The following is an 18,225-nucleotide window of genomic DNA, read 5'->3' on the forward strand; positions in this document are numbered from 1 at the left end:
GTTTTTATAGAAGACTTGGATGACTGTTTACGTTTTGGTCATAAAACAGCTGAAATCGATGAAATTTACAAGATCTGGAACAAGGCGACGCCGATAAGTCAATAAGTGCAGCCCAGCCTGAAGATCTTTTAGTTGACGGGAATGAAAAGGAAAACCATGAAATGAAAATTAAAAAAATTAACAAACAGAAAGAAGCCAAAATATTGAAGGACGCTGGTGAAGAATACTTAAGCCCTTATAAGAAGGAAAACATTCCTGCTAAGGTTATAAAACCACGATGTCGATCCGAAAAGTGTTTAAAGAATGGCAAAAAAATGTCCATTAATAGACGAAGAAGAAAGAAAACGCCTGTTTGATAGTTATTACCTTTTGGCTAACCTTACAAGGCAACGTGATTTTTTTAATAAATCACGTTACGAAACAAAAAGTTAATCGAAAAACGGTGAACACCTCGACGAAGAGTCTCGACGAAGTTATACTTTAAAGTATTTTTTTACAATTGGTTATAATCGTTTACCTGTTTGTAAATTATTTTTTTTAAATACTCTGGGAATCTCTGAACGTTCAGTTCGAACAGCGCTTTGTACAAGGGCGGGTCAATAAGTCCGTGACTTTTTGAATTTCCCATCAACAAATTGAATTTCCTATCAAAAGAGAACTGTCAGTTGACGCCTGTCAAAATTTGAACAAGCTGCGTCATTTAGTTTGTGTTTGACAGCTGTTGATAGCAGACTACTGCTCGTTTTGAGAAGAAAATTGAAAAAAGTGAATTTCGTGTGCTCATTAAGCATTATTTTTTACGGAAAAAAACCATCACTCAAACCAAGGCTAAGCTTGATAAATATTATGGAGACTCTGCAGCATCCATTTCCATGGTAAAGAAGTGGTTTACTGAATTTCGATGTGGCCGTACAAGCACGGAAAATGCCGAACGTTCTGGACGCCCAGTCGAGGTCTCTACATCCAAAACAATCGAAAAAATTCACGATATGGCTTTAGCCGATCGGAGATTGAAAGTGAGAGAGATTGTGGAAGCCATAGGCATCTCACATGGTTCAGTAGTTTCAATTTTGAATGATCATTTGGGTATGAGAAAGCTTTCCGCAAGATGGGTGCCGCGTTTGCTCACAATCGACCACAAACGCAACCGTGTGACAATTTCCCAGGAGTGTTTGGCGTTATTCAACCGCAATATGGACGAATTTTTGCGTCGTTTCGTCTCCGTGGACGAAACGTGGATCCACTACAACACGCCGGAGACCAAACAGCAGTCAAAACAGTGGATTTCTCGGGGTGAATCGGCGCCCAAGAAGGCAAAGGTGGGTTTGTCAGCCAATAAAGTCTTGGCGACCGTTTTTTGGGATGCACACGGTATAATGCACCTTGACTATCTTCAAAAGGGGAAAACAATCAATGGAGAATATTATACCAACTTATTGGATAGATTCAATGAGGAACTGAAAGAAAAAAGACTACATTTGGCCAAAAAAAAGTTCTTTTCCACCAGGACAATGCACGGGTCCACACATGTGCAGTTTCCATGGCAAAAATCCATGAATTAGGTTACGCATTACTTCCTTATCCACCCTATTCTCCAGACTTAGCCCCCAGTGACTATGTCCTATTCCCAAACTTAAAGAAATGGCTCGGCGGAAAGAGATTTGACTCCAACGACGAAATCATCTCTCAAACAAATGCCTATTTTGATGACCTCGACAAATCATATTTTTCCGAAGGGACAAAAAAATTGGAGAAACGTTGGAGTAAGTGTATAGAAATCAAAAGAGACTATGTTGAAAAACAAAATAACTTTTTATATAAAAACCTGTCTTTTATCCAAAAAGTCACGGACTTATTGACCCGACCTCGTAAAACTAGTGAAGTAGGAATCGTAGAAAAAGAAAAAAGGGGCGGTCGCCAAAGATGTCCGAAAATTTTAAAGAGAGAAGAGGAAATGAGAAAAAAAATAAGTGTCCATATTGATAGATACCCGAAGATGGAATCACATTATTGCCGCGAAAAATCTTCGCGTTTGTACCTTCATCCAGACTTAACATTACAAAAGATGTACGACATGTTCATTGAAGATCTACAACTTCAAAATATCCAAAATCAACCCTCTATCATACATAATCAACCTTCAATCGTCTATACAACCCTCTATAGACATATAGAAATATTTTTAAATCAAAAAATCTCTCTTTTCATCATGCGAAGAAAGACCAATGTTCGTTGTGCGCATCATTTAGGGAAGGAAATGCAAAAGTACAAGAAGAGTTAAAACAAGTCTTTGAAAATCGCATTAAGGAAAAATCCAAGGTTAGAGCATTAAAGAAGTCTCAACTACTGACAAAACAACTCTATGTGGGGTATTCAACCTTCAGCAAGTTATCTACCCACCAATCAGCAAAGAGAGCGCTCTATTTTATAAGAGTAGATTATCCAACTTTAATTTTACTCTTTATAACTTAGCCAGTAAAGATTGCCATTGTTTCGTGTGGCACGAAGCAGCCGATAAAAGAGGATCATCAGAAATTGCCACTTGTATTTTTAAAGTTTTGAAGAAATACTGTAACCAAGGTAAAAGGAAAGTGTTCTTGTGTTCTGACGGTTGCTATGGCCAAAATAAAAATACAATTGTGGTTGCAATGCTTTTGTACGCTTTAAGTGTTTTTCCCCAGCTAATGGAGATATCGCTAAGATTTATTGTTACGAACCATGGGCAAAATGAAGGAGATTCGGCTCACAGCAGTATTTCTCATGTAATTGGGAAAGCGGGAGATGTTTTTGAACCAGCCCAGTTGCTACCAATTATTAATTTGGCAAGACGCCAACAGCATTATCTACTTCATAAATTATCTCATAATTTATCAGCTCATTATCTACTTCTACTTTTTATTTTTAATCCATAATCTAACATCAATAAGTTAAATTAACATTATTTTATGTGTTGATATATAGTTGAAAATTTCCTCTTTCGAAAATGTGTGTAAACCTGGCAACAGAGAATTGATGAATATGTTAGAAAATGCCTTTCTAAACTAAAATAACTAAAAACCATACAGTTCAAGTTCACCTAAACCCTAATCGACCCGATAAATTTAATAAAATTCAAAGAACCAAAAAATGTTAACTTCTAAGACCTCCTTTCCCCAAAAAAAAAATTTAAAGTTGTGAATTATCCAGTTGTAGCCCCATATTTCTAGATTATAAAAGGGTAAATATTGTATCTCTACCCTATAAATAAAGCGAAAATTATAAAGACTTTTGTCGGTACACTGCTTCCATTAGCGCTTCACTCTAATAACCAGTGCAAAAATGTATTTTTCCTTAGCAAATTGAAATCAATTATTGCCCAAATAAAATTACCATAACCCAAAAGACCGAAAGGGTTTTGTTTGATCGATACTCCCACGAAATTCCTCTTGTGATACTCAAAAAATTGGTAACACTTCCAAAAAAAATCACAAAAAAATGGGAATTACTGAGAGCAATGTCACAAGGGTCAAAAAGCAGGCGGGAGCTGCCATGCAGCCCATTTACAAGGTAAGAAATGGGTCACATTACCTCAATATTTTTGTATTACCATGTTTTAGAAACGATAAAAAACCATACGATTCAAAAATGTTTTGATACATGCTTCAGTAATATTCTAAGAACAATTCTTTCAAATGCTAGGAACGTGCCAAGACCCCCTAGGGCTAGCCCTGTATATACATTTCCCGTCTTAGTGCTATTTAGGCACGTTCATTACTAAGTTGCTAAACTATATTTTACCGAGTAAATAATACTGATTACCGTGTAAAATATTCATTGATTCACTTTGGCCTCCATAGTCTGCCGGTAGACACTCCTTAGGCACATGCTCGTAAAGTGTAGTAATAGAGTCTGCATGGATGTAGAGCTGAAAAATCAGCATTTTAATTCCACCTAAAGAATTTTTCTAAATATTACCATATCAATCAGCTCCTTTTTCATAAAAGGCTTCATCAAGGCCAGGATTTTATCCATAAAAGGCACCACGTTAATGTAATGGATACCTTTGAGTCTTATGGGCATTGCATCCTAAAAAGAAAAAATAAAACAGCACGAAATAATCATTGGTGTAAGTTTGAACCTCTGCAAGATATTCGAGCATCACGTCTAGGATATAGCATTAAATAACGGGAAAATGTGCAAAGGTCTTGTTCATAAAAAAATGTCGATTTTGTAATAAGAATAAACAAAATAATTTAGAATAGCAAGTCAAATCGATAAAGTGGTAATCATTTAACACTAAATGGCGTCATCACCACCATATCACATAAAAATTCATTTTTTTAAATAATTCTTCATATTCTCGAAAATCTTCTGATATGAGAGACCGGCTCATACACTCTAATCCCATAGATGTACCTTAAACAAGATTTTTGTACCCGTTGAATCTTTAGTACTTCAGTAAAATCTAGACAAGGTGAGTAAACTACATCACAAAAGTTAAAAAATGGCTCAAAACTAAAGTGTCCGTCGGCTTAATTTTTAAAGATTGCGATAATGAATGCCTGTGAAGATAAAGTAACTTCAGCGCGGTATATGCCTTTTGTAGACAGGTTTTAATATAGAATTTAAAGCGCATCTCGACATCCATATACAACCCTAAACTTTTTGTAACCTATTTTTTTCACCTATACTTATGGTTATAAAAGATTCAACACTCTCCTTGTTTCTACCAAAAATCATAGGTTTTGACTTAGATGGGTTAATAAGAAGATTATGACTATTTGAAAATGATAACAATGTATTTAGATCCTCGTTTATGACTTTCTCTGCATTAATATATTCAGATGGAAGAAAAGAAAAATTAAGTTGTGTATCATTAGCATATTGGTGTACCTTGCAGAATTTTAGGCAATTAGTGAGGTTATTAGTATAAATATTAAAGAGTAGAGACTCCAAAATTGAGCCTCGTGGAACACCACAACTCACCCTGCTATATTCTGATCTGCCATCTAATGTTTCAACAAACTGAAATCTATTTGAAAGATAATCCATTAAAAGTACAATTGCGTGCTCTGAAAACCCAACAAAATTTAGGATTGAAGAAAAGTATTCATGGTTTATAGTGTCAAATGCCTTAGAGAAGTCTTATAGAATTAAAGCTGTGCATTGGCTGTCATCTGCAGTCCTAATTATATCATCAGTTATGTTTAATAATGTTTTTTTCAAGAACTTTGGACATGCTTGTAAGGATACCTATCGGCCGCAAATTATCAAGTCCTAAAACTGCAGTTTTTTTGGGCAGAGGAATAATCCGGGAAACTTTCCAACATTCTGGAAAAACAGAATCTAATAAGCAGGAATTTATTACATTGGTCAGATATGACAATATCACTGGACAACCCAACTGCAGCATTTCAAGATTAATAAAGTCCGAACTGGTATCCATTGATTTTACTTCAACCAGATATTTTTTTACTTCCGATTAATTTGAATTCAGTTGTTAGTAGTTTTTTCAAGAGGGTGGATTCACATTAAAAAATGTAGTTTTTGTCCAAACAAATATAAATAAAAAAATAAATAAATAAAAGATTTTCATTGACATAAACTTTGGTGTATGTAAGTTTGTGCCAATTATTTAATTTTTATTTCCTGTTAGTTGACACCGCCGTATCTGAAATATTTTTCGAATTTTAAACCCGAATTATGTAAAATAAATAAATAAAGGGAGATCGTGGGGTTTTCATTTTAGCTTATTCCTCAATGACTTCAACTGCCTAGAAAACAAGCCAGATTTTTTATGAACAAAATGATCGTGAAGATACTAAAAAGCAGAGAAAAGGTACATTAACTGAATGCAAAATAGAAAGAAATTCTTCAAGGCAGTTGAAGCCATAGAGAAACGTTTTAATTGCCTAGGAGCCTGATTTTGCAAAGTTTCTTCTCATTGTTGAACAACTTGAAAATCGAGAGGAATACTGGGTATGTACCGTTTTCAACTGTCAGTACAGGATTGTACTGTGTTGATTTTACTGTAATTTGTCGTTCCGATTTTATACAGCGTGCTGTTTTGCTCCAAAAAAGGAACAGTTTTCAGCACTGTTTTCACAACCACAACATAACCTATAAAACCTAACCTATTAAACTTTCGAAAAAACATATTTCCTGTGAGAAAGTAAAATACACATGTACTTTTGTGCCTTTTACTTTCTGCAGTGCAATATGTGCACAATTACGAGTTTTCTAAAAAATTTAAAGGGCTAAAGAGCGCAAATTTGTGGTCTTAGGAAAAATTGTGTATACCTACATTACTCATGAAAAAAGTAAATTTCAGACACTCGTGTCAATTTCAAAAACATCACGACTTGAGTGAAAAATATCAATTTCTTCACTAGTAATGTAATCTACTATAATATTATCTTTTGAATTTGTACCTAGGTACATGAAATGCATTCTAAATTCCTCTTCGGAATATAGGTTTATCACGTTTTCCAAATAATTTGGAACGCGAATACGGGCCTGTCCTTAAGCCTGTAATTGGGCAATATAAAAGTCTTCTTGGTCCAGTTCATCTTTCTCATCATCAGTTAATAATAAAACGGATACGGTGTTTGCCACTATCATGGCTGCTACATTATTGGGGTTCATAGCCATAGCTTTTATTTTGAACAATTTATGTTTTGAACTTAATAATTAAAGGAAAATAATTCCCACAACGTAAACAAGAAGATTCAAGAAATCAACATCAACAACACTTCTGACAGTTTTGACATTCCCCCACTATTTTACTGTACCTACAGTAGCTTCTATCCCCAGTTAATCCAGTAAAGATAAATGACGTCATTGACGCATTTATGACGTCATTCAGTACTGAATCAGTAAACTGAAATAAATATCGGAACGACGTCCAGTAAATTCAGTACTGACAGTTGATAACGGTACATACCCAGAATCAACTGAATATTAAATTAAATAAATGATGGTCCTTACTTGTAAGTAATACAACAATTTCTTCATGACAACGATGCTGAGCTTCGTGAGATGGCCAAAAACGCACCCGTCCATATCAAAAACCAACACTAACCCTTTCTGGGGTCCTCCTTTGTGTAACGTTAACATTTCTGCCATATCGAAGTTCCTTATTTGATTGGGAAAGTTGTACCTGTCCGGGTTGCAATCGATTAATTTCATCCAGATCACCGTGTAGTTTTGGTGGGTCAGTTTCGGTAGTGGCGTTATGAGGCTGAAATTCGATCAATTTTATTAGAGGAAATTTTATGTCACTGGATTATACCGAATCTCTCTTTTTTTTAAATATCAAGCTATTTTTTTTTGGGAGACAGAATAAAGATTTTTGATTATCATCGGTCATTTGATTCCTTTGAGTAGGGTTGAGTAACATACCACCAAGTAATATTTCTGCTGGAACTCATGGACACTATGAAAAACCCGTAAGTTTCTCATGGTTTCAGAAACTTAAAAGTCTAAATATTTAACCCAAATTAAAACCAGAAAGGCTGGTTCTGAGGGAATACGTGTAAGTTTTTTATTATTTTGCTGTCCTTTTTTTATAAAATATATTTGTCATGTAATAATTAATTGTACAGTAAAATTTGTATTTCTTTCTCAATGGAAACGAACTGATATTGTGCCAATACGGAAAAATGAATATTGTAAAGGCCCTCGGTTGTCCCATTGCAAAACACAGTAACTGCATTAATACACAAATTGAAAAAAATTGATTTTTCTAAAATTTACAAGCCGCAAGTCATTATTAATATAATTATCAAAAAAATCTTATGGAATGTTAGAAAACCTGCATTTACAATTTTTGAACTATTTTTTATTCAATTAATCAGTCATGATAGTAGATCGGCAGTCCAATAACTAACTCTGTATAGATTTTAATAAAAAAATTAAACAAATTGTTTTATATCAAAACACAGTAAATGCCCTTGCTGTGTTTTGTTATATAATAAGATGTATTTAATTTTTTTTTACTGCACAGTAAGGGCTCTTACTGTGTTTTGACAAAATTTATTTAAAATATCAGTAGGTAAAAAATGGATACTTTAAGAAATAGAAAATACAATGCAAAACTACATTTTTATTATTCCGTAGAATAAAGGGGCAAACAAATAAATAAATTTTTAACACAAAAACAAAACATATTCGTACTAATAAGCTAACAAACGTCCATTGAAAGTTTGTTTGGTAAGTCAAAACGGAACAAAAATTATACCGAACAGGTACCATAAAAAAACCAGACTAAGAATAGCCATCTATGGCTTCCAATTGTTCATGATTGACCAAGTCCAAAGATGTTTCTGACTCTGGTAGGGTTTGCCAAAACACTTTTCTATTTTTGGGCATTAATGGCACTAAGTCTTTTAAAATAACACATTTTTTTTCACGTGAAATTCCTCGTATATTTAAAGCATTGGGCGTAAATGTACCAGGAAAATGTGTTTTTTTTGTAAAAAATCCAATTCTTTGTATTCGTCATTGAAATTCGGTTTTATATTTCATGCAATTACTTCCCCGTGTAAAGCAAACTTCTGCTAAATTTCCTAACAAAAACCCCTTTAAAGGATCATTTTTTTGTGGTACGTTTCTTATTTTGCCATAAGTGAAATTGATTTAATTCAAGTACTTCCAAATTTTTTCTAGAGTGTTTGACAAGTTCAGTTAATTTTTGAAAGTCGTAAATATTTCTGTTTCTTAGAATCTTTTGTTCTATATTTCTATGAACGCAATCGGCAGTCATGTGGGTATGTCCCTTCGTAAGATATCGTATAATGATCTCCTGTGGTCCGGAAGCACGATTAACCTCAGTAACCAGGGACGTATAAAGAATCCAATTTTTGTTCTGGGATGTACAGTTATCAGCCCAGAAAATAAAATGGGAGACATCTCTTTCTTTTTTTGTTATCTGAAATAAAGCGTCGACAATTGCCTTAGCCTTGTGTCCCCCTAAGGCTTCGTACCAAGTCACAGTAACTTTTGTTTTTAGAATTTTTATTTAAAGTGGCAAAAGTCAAGTTAGAGACCACAGGGCGGCTAGTGAAAATTGCACTTTTACTTTGCGGCATACTGGGCAAAATAATAACCTTTTGTAAGTCCATGGAGTAAATACGTTTCGTCGAACTTACTTTTTCTTCGGAGTCTTTTTTATAAAGAAGACTTGCCTTTTCAGCTTTAGCACGGTGAGAATCCAGCTGTTCCTGAATGCTATGATCTTCTTTATTTTCTAGCATATTCTTTAATATTTTGCAGTTCTCACAAATGTCTGATTTAGGCTGGCAAAGCGAAACATTCATCTGCTTTAAAACTTGTCTGTAAACCTCAATTTTACAGACTGACGGATGTTTTGAGTTAAAATCATCATACATTTTTTTATAAGTTTACTCTCTTGGTAAGTATCTAATATTAGGAGCCTTTTTTCTGCGATAGTGGCTAATGGAGGGTTTATACGACTCAACGTGGTCTTTGATTAAATCGTTATTCAAATGCTTTCGGCAGCCTCCTCTACGTTCTTTAATTTGATTACCACAAAAACCCTGTTTAATGGCCAGAACTAACTCGGTTTTAACTGAATCGTTTGTATATCCCAGAGTATTTAAAAATGTGCACCTGCATACGTCTAAATCTGTGGAATTTTCAAGTGGTAAAGAATAACTCCTTGATTCGCACCTCTTACATATTGCTGATTGTGTCCTCCGCTTAATAGAAACTAGTTTTATATGTTTGTATAGCCATTTTCGCCTATTTGTGTAATCTAGGTTCTAGTATTCCATCCATATTTTTTTTTCGGTGATCTTCTGCTAGTTGTTATTTGCACAGCCTACCACACTTGCCTTTATACGCTGATCTTATCGGATGGTTTTATTTACACCTTTGGATTTTTTCTTTTCTCTTTAGCCTTTTTTCAACTATTTTCTGCTACTTCTGCTCTGCCTTGCGATTAACTTCATTAACCATTTCGACAGTATTATTAACCTAAAAAAAAACTTTTGTTTATTGTTAATAATATAGGATGCCGCGACGTTTCGATTAGTAAGGATAACCGATAACGAGTATCAATTTTTAAGCTAACTAGTTAGTAAATTTTTAGTTTCCTTTAAAAATATAGGTTACAAATATACCTCTAAAGTAGCGTCATTGCTTTCTAAATATAGTGCCTAAACTATACAGGGTAAAAAAAAATATGTCGCGTGGTTATAAGGTTGACAAAAATCTATAAACTAAAAATAATTTTACGTATACAGGGTGTTTCAAAAAAAGTTTCAGAAGAATATGTAGTTTTTTTTAAATGGAACACCCTATATATTATTTTATTTTTAGATTCCACATGAAATTCTAAGAAATCTGATGTAACATAATGTTACATTTTAATTAAGTAGTTTTTGAATTAGAGGCAGTTGAAAAACGACTTTTTCCAACTTTAAGAGGTTATAATCTAAAAATAAAATAATATATAGCGTGTTCCATTTAAAAAAAACTACATTCTTCTAAAACTTTTTTTGAAACACCCTGTATACGTGAAATTATTTTTTGAGTTTGTAGATTTTTGTCAACCTTATAAATACGCGACATACAAATTTTTCCACCCTGCATAGTTTAGGCATTATTTTAGCCGTACGCCTTGCTGATGCACCGTGTATAATATTTTACCAGAAAAGCAGGCTCCTTAGTTTTAGCTGATTGTATATCCATGATATTACTTTGTTCTATATTCTCTTTGTTTTCTTCCTACAAAAATTATCATAATTGAATATATAGTAAGCAATATTTTTGTAAGAACAAAATATACATTACATTTAATAATTATTAAAATAAATATAAAAATCTTACTTTTTCATACGAGTTTGCAGCAACAGTTTCTTTATGTAAACGCAAAACATTTTCCTCCTTACAAATGGGCGTCTTTTTTGTTTTCATCCTTTTGTTGTTCTTTTTAATTTTAGTTTCATTATCGTCGCTAGATGATGGATCTGACATCGGATCGTAGCCTTTATCCTGGTCACTGTCATTTGTGTCTCGGGTCACTGTCACGGGACTTTCAACGCGATTGAATTTTAAAAGCGCAATATCCTGAGAAAATTCTTTTGAGAATATTCTTTTTAAGTTTTCATAGGTTTCCTCTTGGCTATTGCTTTCGGTATTCGACAAAAAGAATGTAGATGTTTCATAATTAACCCTTGGAAATAGCGGAAGCTCATTACAATTTTATAAAAAAAATTCGACGATAAAATTTAGAATATTAAATTTCATATAAATAGTTTAACGTACCTTTTTCACGCGAGCCTTTTTTCCAGCGAGCTGAAGAAACAATATTCTTTGTACGCGCGCTTACAGCACAGCATAAAGAAACGTTTCTTTATGCTGTGCTTACAGGCAACATTTTATCATCCTTCTTATCAACATCCTCCTTTGGCTACTTACTAGAGTCGAACTGAGTATTAAACGCGACACTCTTAAGTTACATGGTAAAGTTTATGGTGGGGGTAACATGTTCTGAGAAAATTATAACCAATTTTTCAAATCAAAACACAGTAACTGAAAAAACCATAATAAAACACAGTAACTACTTGGTAGTTACATGGTTTTGAAATGAGTTTTGTTAGTTACTGCGTTTTGTTATGAGAAAAAATTTCACCGACTGTCAGTTACTGTGTTTTGGGCATGCCAGATCCTCCTTATTTATTATCCGATTTTAGTTTTAAAAATACCAAAAGACACAGCAAAACACAGTAACTTCAAATCACTGAAAAAGGCGATTTTGGCTAAAATGTTAAGACAGCCGCCCTGTCGGAAAATTATATTGCAGGAATATTACATCTGCAATATTGCACATATATTACTAGTTCATTACAGTCATATTGCAGCAATGTTTTAATGTCCGCTTTTTTCATCGCATCCGCAACATTGCTGAACGTTATAGCAATATTTCATGGGGTATGTTACTGTAATATTGCATTAATGTATGTGCTGTATTGTAGTAATACTCACGTAATATTACTTATTACTTTAATTTATATTGCTGCTATATTGAATATTAATTTTATATTGAATTGTGAAGATAAAAATTTTGTAATTGGCAAAGAATTGGAAGTTTTACTTAGTTTATACTTGGCAGTCTTAAATCTTCTGATCTTGGTATCGACGTATGTAAAAAAACAAAAAGAAATACATTTATGGCCCTGCGAAAATGTACAATGTAAAATTTTAAAACTACCTTACAGTGATACAACTTACGTCACTTTTCCCATTCTTCACACAGTGAGCATGAATTACGTTGTATGAGTGCCAATTAGAATATTATCAATTAGTTTAGGAATAGAATTTGTAAATTGTGTAATATAAGTAATTGCGTTTTTTGTTGAATATATATGTATATTTACACACTTGGATAATAATAAATAATTATACTATCAATATATTTCGAATATTAATCTTATATTTCATTGAAACCCACCCAATAAACATTTGTTTGCAAAATTTAGCAAATACCTATGAAATTAATCAGCTATTTAATCAATCATTAAATATCTTACATAAGCAATATGGCTGCAATATTACACATCGAATTTCAGTGATATATATCGCATTTGTGACGGTTATTAAATATTGCAAAAGTATTGCAGGTGCAACATAGGTGCAAATAAAGTTAACAGTATAGACGCAATATTGCAGATGAAATATTAAAATATAAATTGAAATAAAATATTGCTGGAATTTTATATAAACAATATTACAGCAATAGTATGCTTGCAATACAGATGTAACATTACACTAACATTTCACTGATATATTGCATTTTTAACAATAATGAAATATTGCAACAATATTACAATTACTACATATGTGCATTATTAACTTTACAATGAATGTGCAATATTGCAGAAGTAACATATCAAAAGAATTATTGCTGCAATATTTCTGCACTATAATATGCCAACAGGGAGGTTTCAGTGACTTAAGGCCAATTTCCATTCTTCCAATATTGTCTAAAGTTTTTGGAGGAGCCCTAAAAAATCAAAAATTGAAGACTATATGAATTCTGAAAGGCTATCAGGTTTATAAGGTTTATAAGGCTGTTTTCAACATAACGGATGACATTTTCAGATCTATTAATATTGTAATTAATTGTATTTAAAATTATACTGTTCTGGTTCTATTTGATTATTCCAAGGCAAAGCTGTCAACAATTGGAGTTACTATTCAGTTAAAGTTGACGCTATTCTTTGTATCGATATCTTATGCAATTATATCCAGTATTTCACAGCCTTAACCAGAGTGGTTGTGGTGACAATCATTTCCAATATTCTTCAGGCTACTTAGGTATAGGAATGTGTTATATTAAATTAAAGGTATTTTAATTGTCTATTAGAATATAAAATAAAATACAGGGTATTCCATTTATCCAAGATGTTACCATATATTTTAGACCAATAGAGCATTGTCTGTTACCACGGTACCAAATTTTCTGAAAAATGTTACGTTACTTCCAACGTACCATCGGTAGCCAATCACCTTGTAGATAAGCTTTATATATTTATGTATACTTTACTTATATATTATATTTTTATATACTTAATACAGTGCTTTTCTTTAATGCCCCCTCCCCAACTTTATTTTTTTAACGGTTCAATTCAAAATATTAAAACTTAAGGTAATGCAATTGATGAATGAATACTATGTTTAAAAGCAAAATTGACAGATGAAAATTTCAAGATGGCTGCTGGGCGCCATCTTGAAAAATTTCTCGGGTTATTTGAAGCAAAAGGTGTACGAAACTGAATCTGCTTCAGTATTGGATTTACGACAGACAATAACGCATATTTGTAGAAATATCGATGTTAGTGTATTTTAAAATGTTCGATGTGAAATTTCGGACCGCTCAGTTCAAGGCAACCATTTTCAGTATCTTCTCAATTGAAGTCAATGTATTTATTCGATATATCAAGTTAAATGTTAATGTATTCAGGTAATTAATTAATATTTCACCATTTTGTAGTAGGTAAAGATATTAAATTTATATTCTATGGTTATAAAGTAGGCGCCCAGCAGCCATCTTGTGAAATTTTCACCTGTCAATTTTGTTTTAAAACATGGTATTCATTCATGAATTACATTACCTTAAGTTTCAATATTTTGAATTGATCCGTTCAAAAAATAAAGAGGGGTTTTACTTAAAAGGATCTAATGTACTTTTCACAGGATTAACTGCGACTACTAATTAGTATCTCGAGATGTAATTTAGTGTCATATATCACCCGAAAATCGATTTATAAAAATTTTATAATCGTAGTGTAGTATGTCCATGCAAAAAAATTTCAATATTTGAAGAGCAAATTATTAATAACTTAGCGCGTGTGCAACTTGACTATTATTATAACGGTACTCGGAATCGGATTTTTTTTCACATCTATGTTTATTAGATCACAAAGTCCAATGTGTTAGAATGAGGGGAATTTTCAAGACCGGACTAATAAAAAGCTATTGCCCATTAACTAAATTTACAAACAATATCGCAAGTTTTAACAATCCTTATTTGTTTCCACTTTGCAGCAATGACTACAGTGTAAAAGATAGATATTTTCCACTACAGCAAATTTAAATCACAAATTAAGAAGGCCCCAGTAAATTGCTCTCTGACTTATTATGATCCAAAAGAAATTAAAAATTACTTTTATCAATAGAAGTCTTTTTGGTAAACTAACTACTTATTTTTACTGTTTTTGGGGTAAAATGGTTCAGAAAACCATGATGATATAAGAGCTCCGCTCTAATTTAAGTATGCTTTAATTACGTACAGAATTTCAAAAATTTGTTAAAAATCAATAAGTATATCCTGAATAAACCCGAAATATTAATCAAATCCCCAGGAAGCGCAAGGTGTAGTTGAATCAACGTTGAATATCCGAAACTTATCGCTGTTGATTTACGTTGTAACAACAGTTAAATCAACGTTGACGAGACGGCACAATGTCATAATTGAGACAACGTATGTTTCTGTTTGTTGAATCAACGTTGTATTTTTTTGAATAGATATGTTATTGATGTCAGATAATCTAATTATACAGAATGTTTCAATTTTTACTTATCATCAGTCTGTTCTTTGTAAGTATAGTAAGGTTGTCAAATTTAAGCAAAATTTCTTCTACACTAGAGTTTGAGTATAGAAAATTGTGCAAGTAGGTAAATCAATTCTTATTTATATAGTGACTATATGAAGTCAATGGCGAAGTATCTGAATCCGTGCCATTATGTTTTGGGGTTCCACAAGGTTCAATTTTGGGGCCTCTTCTTTTTACCTTATATACTTCCCAAATGGCAAAATACATTGAATCTTGTAATGTACATTTTTATGCAGATGATACGCAGGTCTACAAATCTTTTAATCCGGGTCGTGTTCTCGAGTGCATAAATGAAATAAATAAAGATTTGGAGTCACTGCTCTTAATTTCTCATAAGCACTGCGTCACTCGTAACCCCTCCAAGTCTCAGGTGTTGCTCTTTGGCAGAACTCAATCACGACAGTTGCATAAGAATAGCATTCAACTAAATTTAAATAATAATAAACTTGCACTTGTTGACCACGCTAACAATCTAGGGCTGGTTCTGGACAGTGATTTGAGGTTTACTGAGCATGTCAGCATGTGTATTAAGAGAGCATTCCTAAATCTAAAGCTTATATTTAAACAAAGGCATCTATTGACAGAGTCATTAAAGAAAATGCTTTGTGACTCTTTAGTGCTTCCGCACGTCAATTATGCCGATGTAGTTTATGGCCTTTGTTTGCTGGAAAAGGATAAATATCGCATTCAGTTAATACAAAACCACTGTGTAAGACTAATTAGGGGTATACGGGGTAGAGAGCGGGGAGTGTCGGCTAAGTTGAGAGATGTGCATTGGCTTAGAATGGATGAAAGGCGCGTCTTCCATTCAGTTGTGTTATTTTATAAAATAATAGCAAGAAAGTGTCCCGACTACTTATACAGGAAAATAAAGTTTCGCTCAGAAATCCATAATCTAGATCTTCGCGATACGAGCTGTGTAACTATACCTCTTCACTCAAGTTCTATTTTTGAAAGGTTTTTAGTTACAATATAGCGAGACTTTATAATAGAGTTCCTCTGCACATAAAATCTCTCACACTAGTATCTTTCAAAAGGTTTATTAGATCTAATATTGATCAGTTATTCGTGTAGAAGACTTTATATGACAATAGTTATTTCTTTATGAAAGTGGTTGCTGTAATTGGGTTCATACTGTGAGTAAGGGCATTTAAATTTGGATGTACACATGAAATGTTGATTTTCCTATGTTTATTTATTAACTTATACATATTGCTGTTTTTTATTGATATTCTTCTGATAGGTGAATGCTTTTTGGGGTTATATGCTAATTATTATGACAGATCTGTGTTGTTATTTGTTATTTAGGTTTAGACCAATATCAAATAGTTCAGTAGAGTAGCTTCTAAGCTAGACTGCGCCGTATTATATCTTGTAGTATTAGCTCTTTACTGTATTTGTTATTGTCTATTTATAAAGCCATTATTATTAATTATGTTTTTAAAATATCATTTGCTATCACAACAGATTAGGTGTTTTTTTTTTAAATTGAAGTTTGCCTGTTCCATTTATTTAACGTTGTGCAAACCTCCGAAAAATGACGTTGATCATCCTGTTGCCTTTATATTGTCTATTCAACGTTGGTTTATGGTATAGCAACGTCTACGTTTGCAATTGACCCTTCTTCAACGTTGCTGCTTGGGTCGGACCCATGGGAAAAAAGTTAATTTTTGTCACGTAACCTTAAAACTTAATAGTTTAAATATTTGCAAGAAATTAATAATTATACCCAAAGTAAACCCTAAATACCAAATTTCATTCAAATCGGGCAAATAACAAAAGAGTTATTCGACTTAAAATAATAATACATTAAATCCCGATTAGATTTTTTTTATCATTAGGACCCACTGTATTACAATTTTTGTCTAGCAAAATGCCTTGTATAGACCACTGTGTCGCATTAATTATTATAATAATACACGGCAAATTCTAAAACGTCAAAACTTTGCCGAATTATCACGGCTAAAATAACACGATTTGATAAAAGATATGCATATGTTCGGATTGTTTAGAGTCTCCCGATTAATTCCATACCAGTTCCTGAAAGTTTTGAGTTATTTTAAGCATTTTATCAATGAAATTAGGAAGCAAGTCCGAGCCGATTCATCCACTTTGACGCCATGTTGTCGTCAAAAACTGGGCATAGACGTCAATATCGACCACTTTCATGCGATGTTTTAGGATATAAAAAAAGGTTTTTACCTGATGATTTGTACATGGAAAAATAGTAGAAAGCTTTAGGAACAGATTAACATCAATTCCGACCCGATTCCCGTCGGTTTTAGTAGTTAAATTTCTATTATAAAAAGAGTCTTTTTTCAGTGAAAATTTCCGTTTCCGTTGCCATGGAGACGCGGCCTTGAGAATAGCCAGTGTGCAGGTTGATTTTTAGCAAATTTATGCGCTTGCAAAAAAATTACTTTTAGGATACTTATAATAATAGTGGAAAAATGAGATTTTAGTATGTTGTACTAAAATGAATGGCGCATTAGCTCAAGCAATTACGATTGATCTGTCACATACAGGGTGCGCACAATTAATTTTCAAAGTCAAAAATTTTAAAAAAATTATAACTCAAAAACGGTTATACTTAAAAGTACGGTTGTTATTGGAGAACATTCTTCTTATTATAGACTACAAAACGTTCTTAAGCCATATTGCTTTAGTTGGCGCCACTAAAAAGTTTTGAAAAATGGAAAAAAAAGTGCAAAAAAGGGTTTTTTTCAAATAAGCATTGCTCACCCTGTGTAAATGTTAGCGTTAAACTTGATACACCATTTTATTCGGAAAGAATGCAGGTTAAATTAATTCAAATCAATTTTCTTTAAATTTTGCACCATAAAAATTTTAAACAGAAAATACTAAAAAAATTCAACTTTTTTTAAATTTTTCTTCTAAAAAACATTTCTTTAAAAAAAAACTCTTAATAAAATTTGTAGTTCAGTCATTATTTCCGCAAAGATAGCGGTAAACCGTCAGAGGAGCTAGAGTATCACACAATATGTCTGTAACTTTGAACGTTAAAAAAAAATACTTTCTCTATAGTGAGAATCATCAAGAAGTATACAAATAAGGTCCTCGTGAGCTCTAATCGACCTGTTAAATT

The 18,225-nt window shown here is 32.8% G+C and overlaps 1 protein-coding gene across 1 annotated transcript in view; it reads right to left on the reverse strand.

Moving 5' to 3' along the window:
- Positions 1-18,225, reverse strand: part of LOC126748209 (alpha-tocopherol transfer protein-like) — a 35,479-nt gene that overhangs the window by 11,155 nt on the left and 6,099 nt on the right. The window contains exons 3-5 of the mRNA XM_050457286.1: positions 6,967-7,219; positions 3,955-4,065; positions 3,799-3,904 (exon numbers count right to left, since the gene is read on the reverse strand). Of these exons, the coding sequence (XP_050313243.1) occupies positions 3,799-3,904; positions 3,955-4,065; positions 6,967-7,219 (470 nt within the window). The remainder of the gene's footprint in view (positions 1-3,798; positions 3,905-3,954; positions 4,066-6,966; positions 7,220-18,225) is intronic.

This window comes from Anthonomus grandis, chromosome 2 (genome assembly GCF_022605725.1).
Source record: "Anthonomus grandis grandis chromosome 2, icAntGran1.3, whole genome shotgun sequence".
Taxonomy (NCBI): Eukaryota; Metazoa; Arthropoda; class Insecta; order Coleoptera; family Curculionidae; genus Anthonomus; species Anthonomus grandis.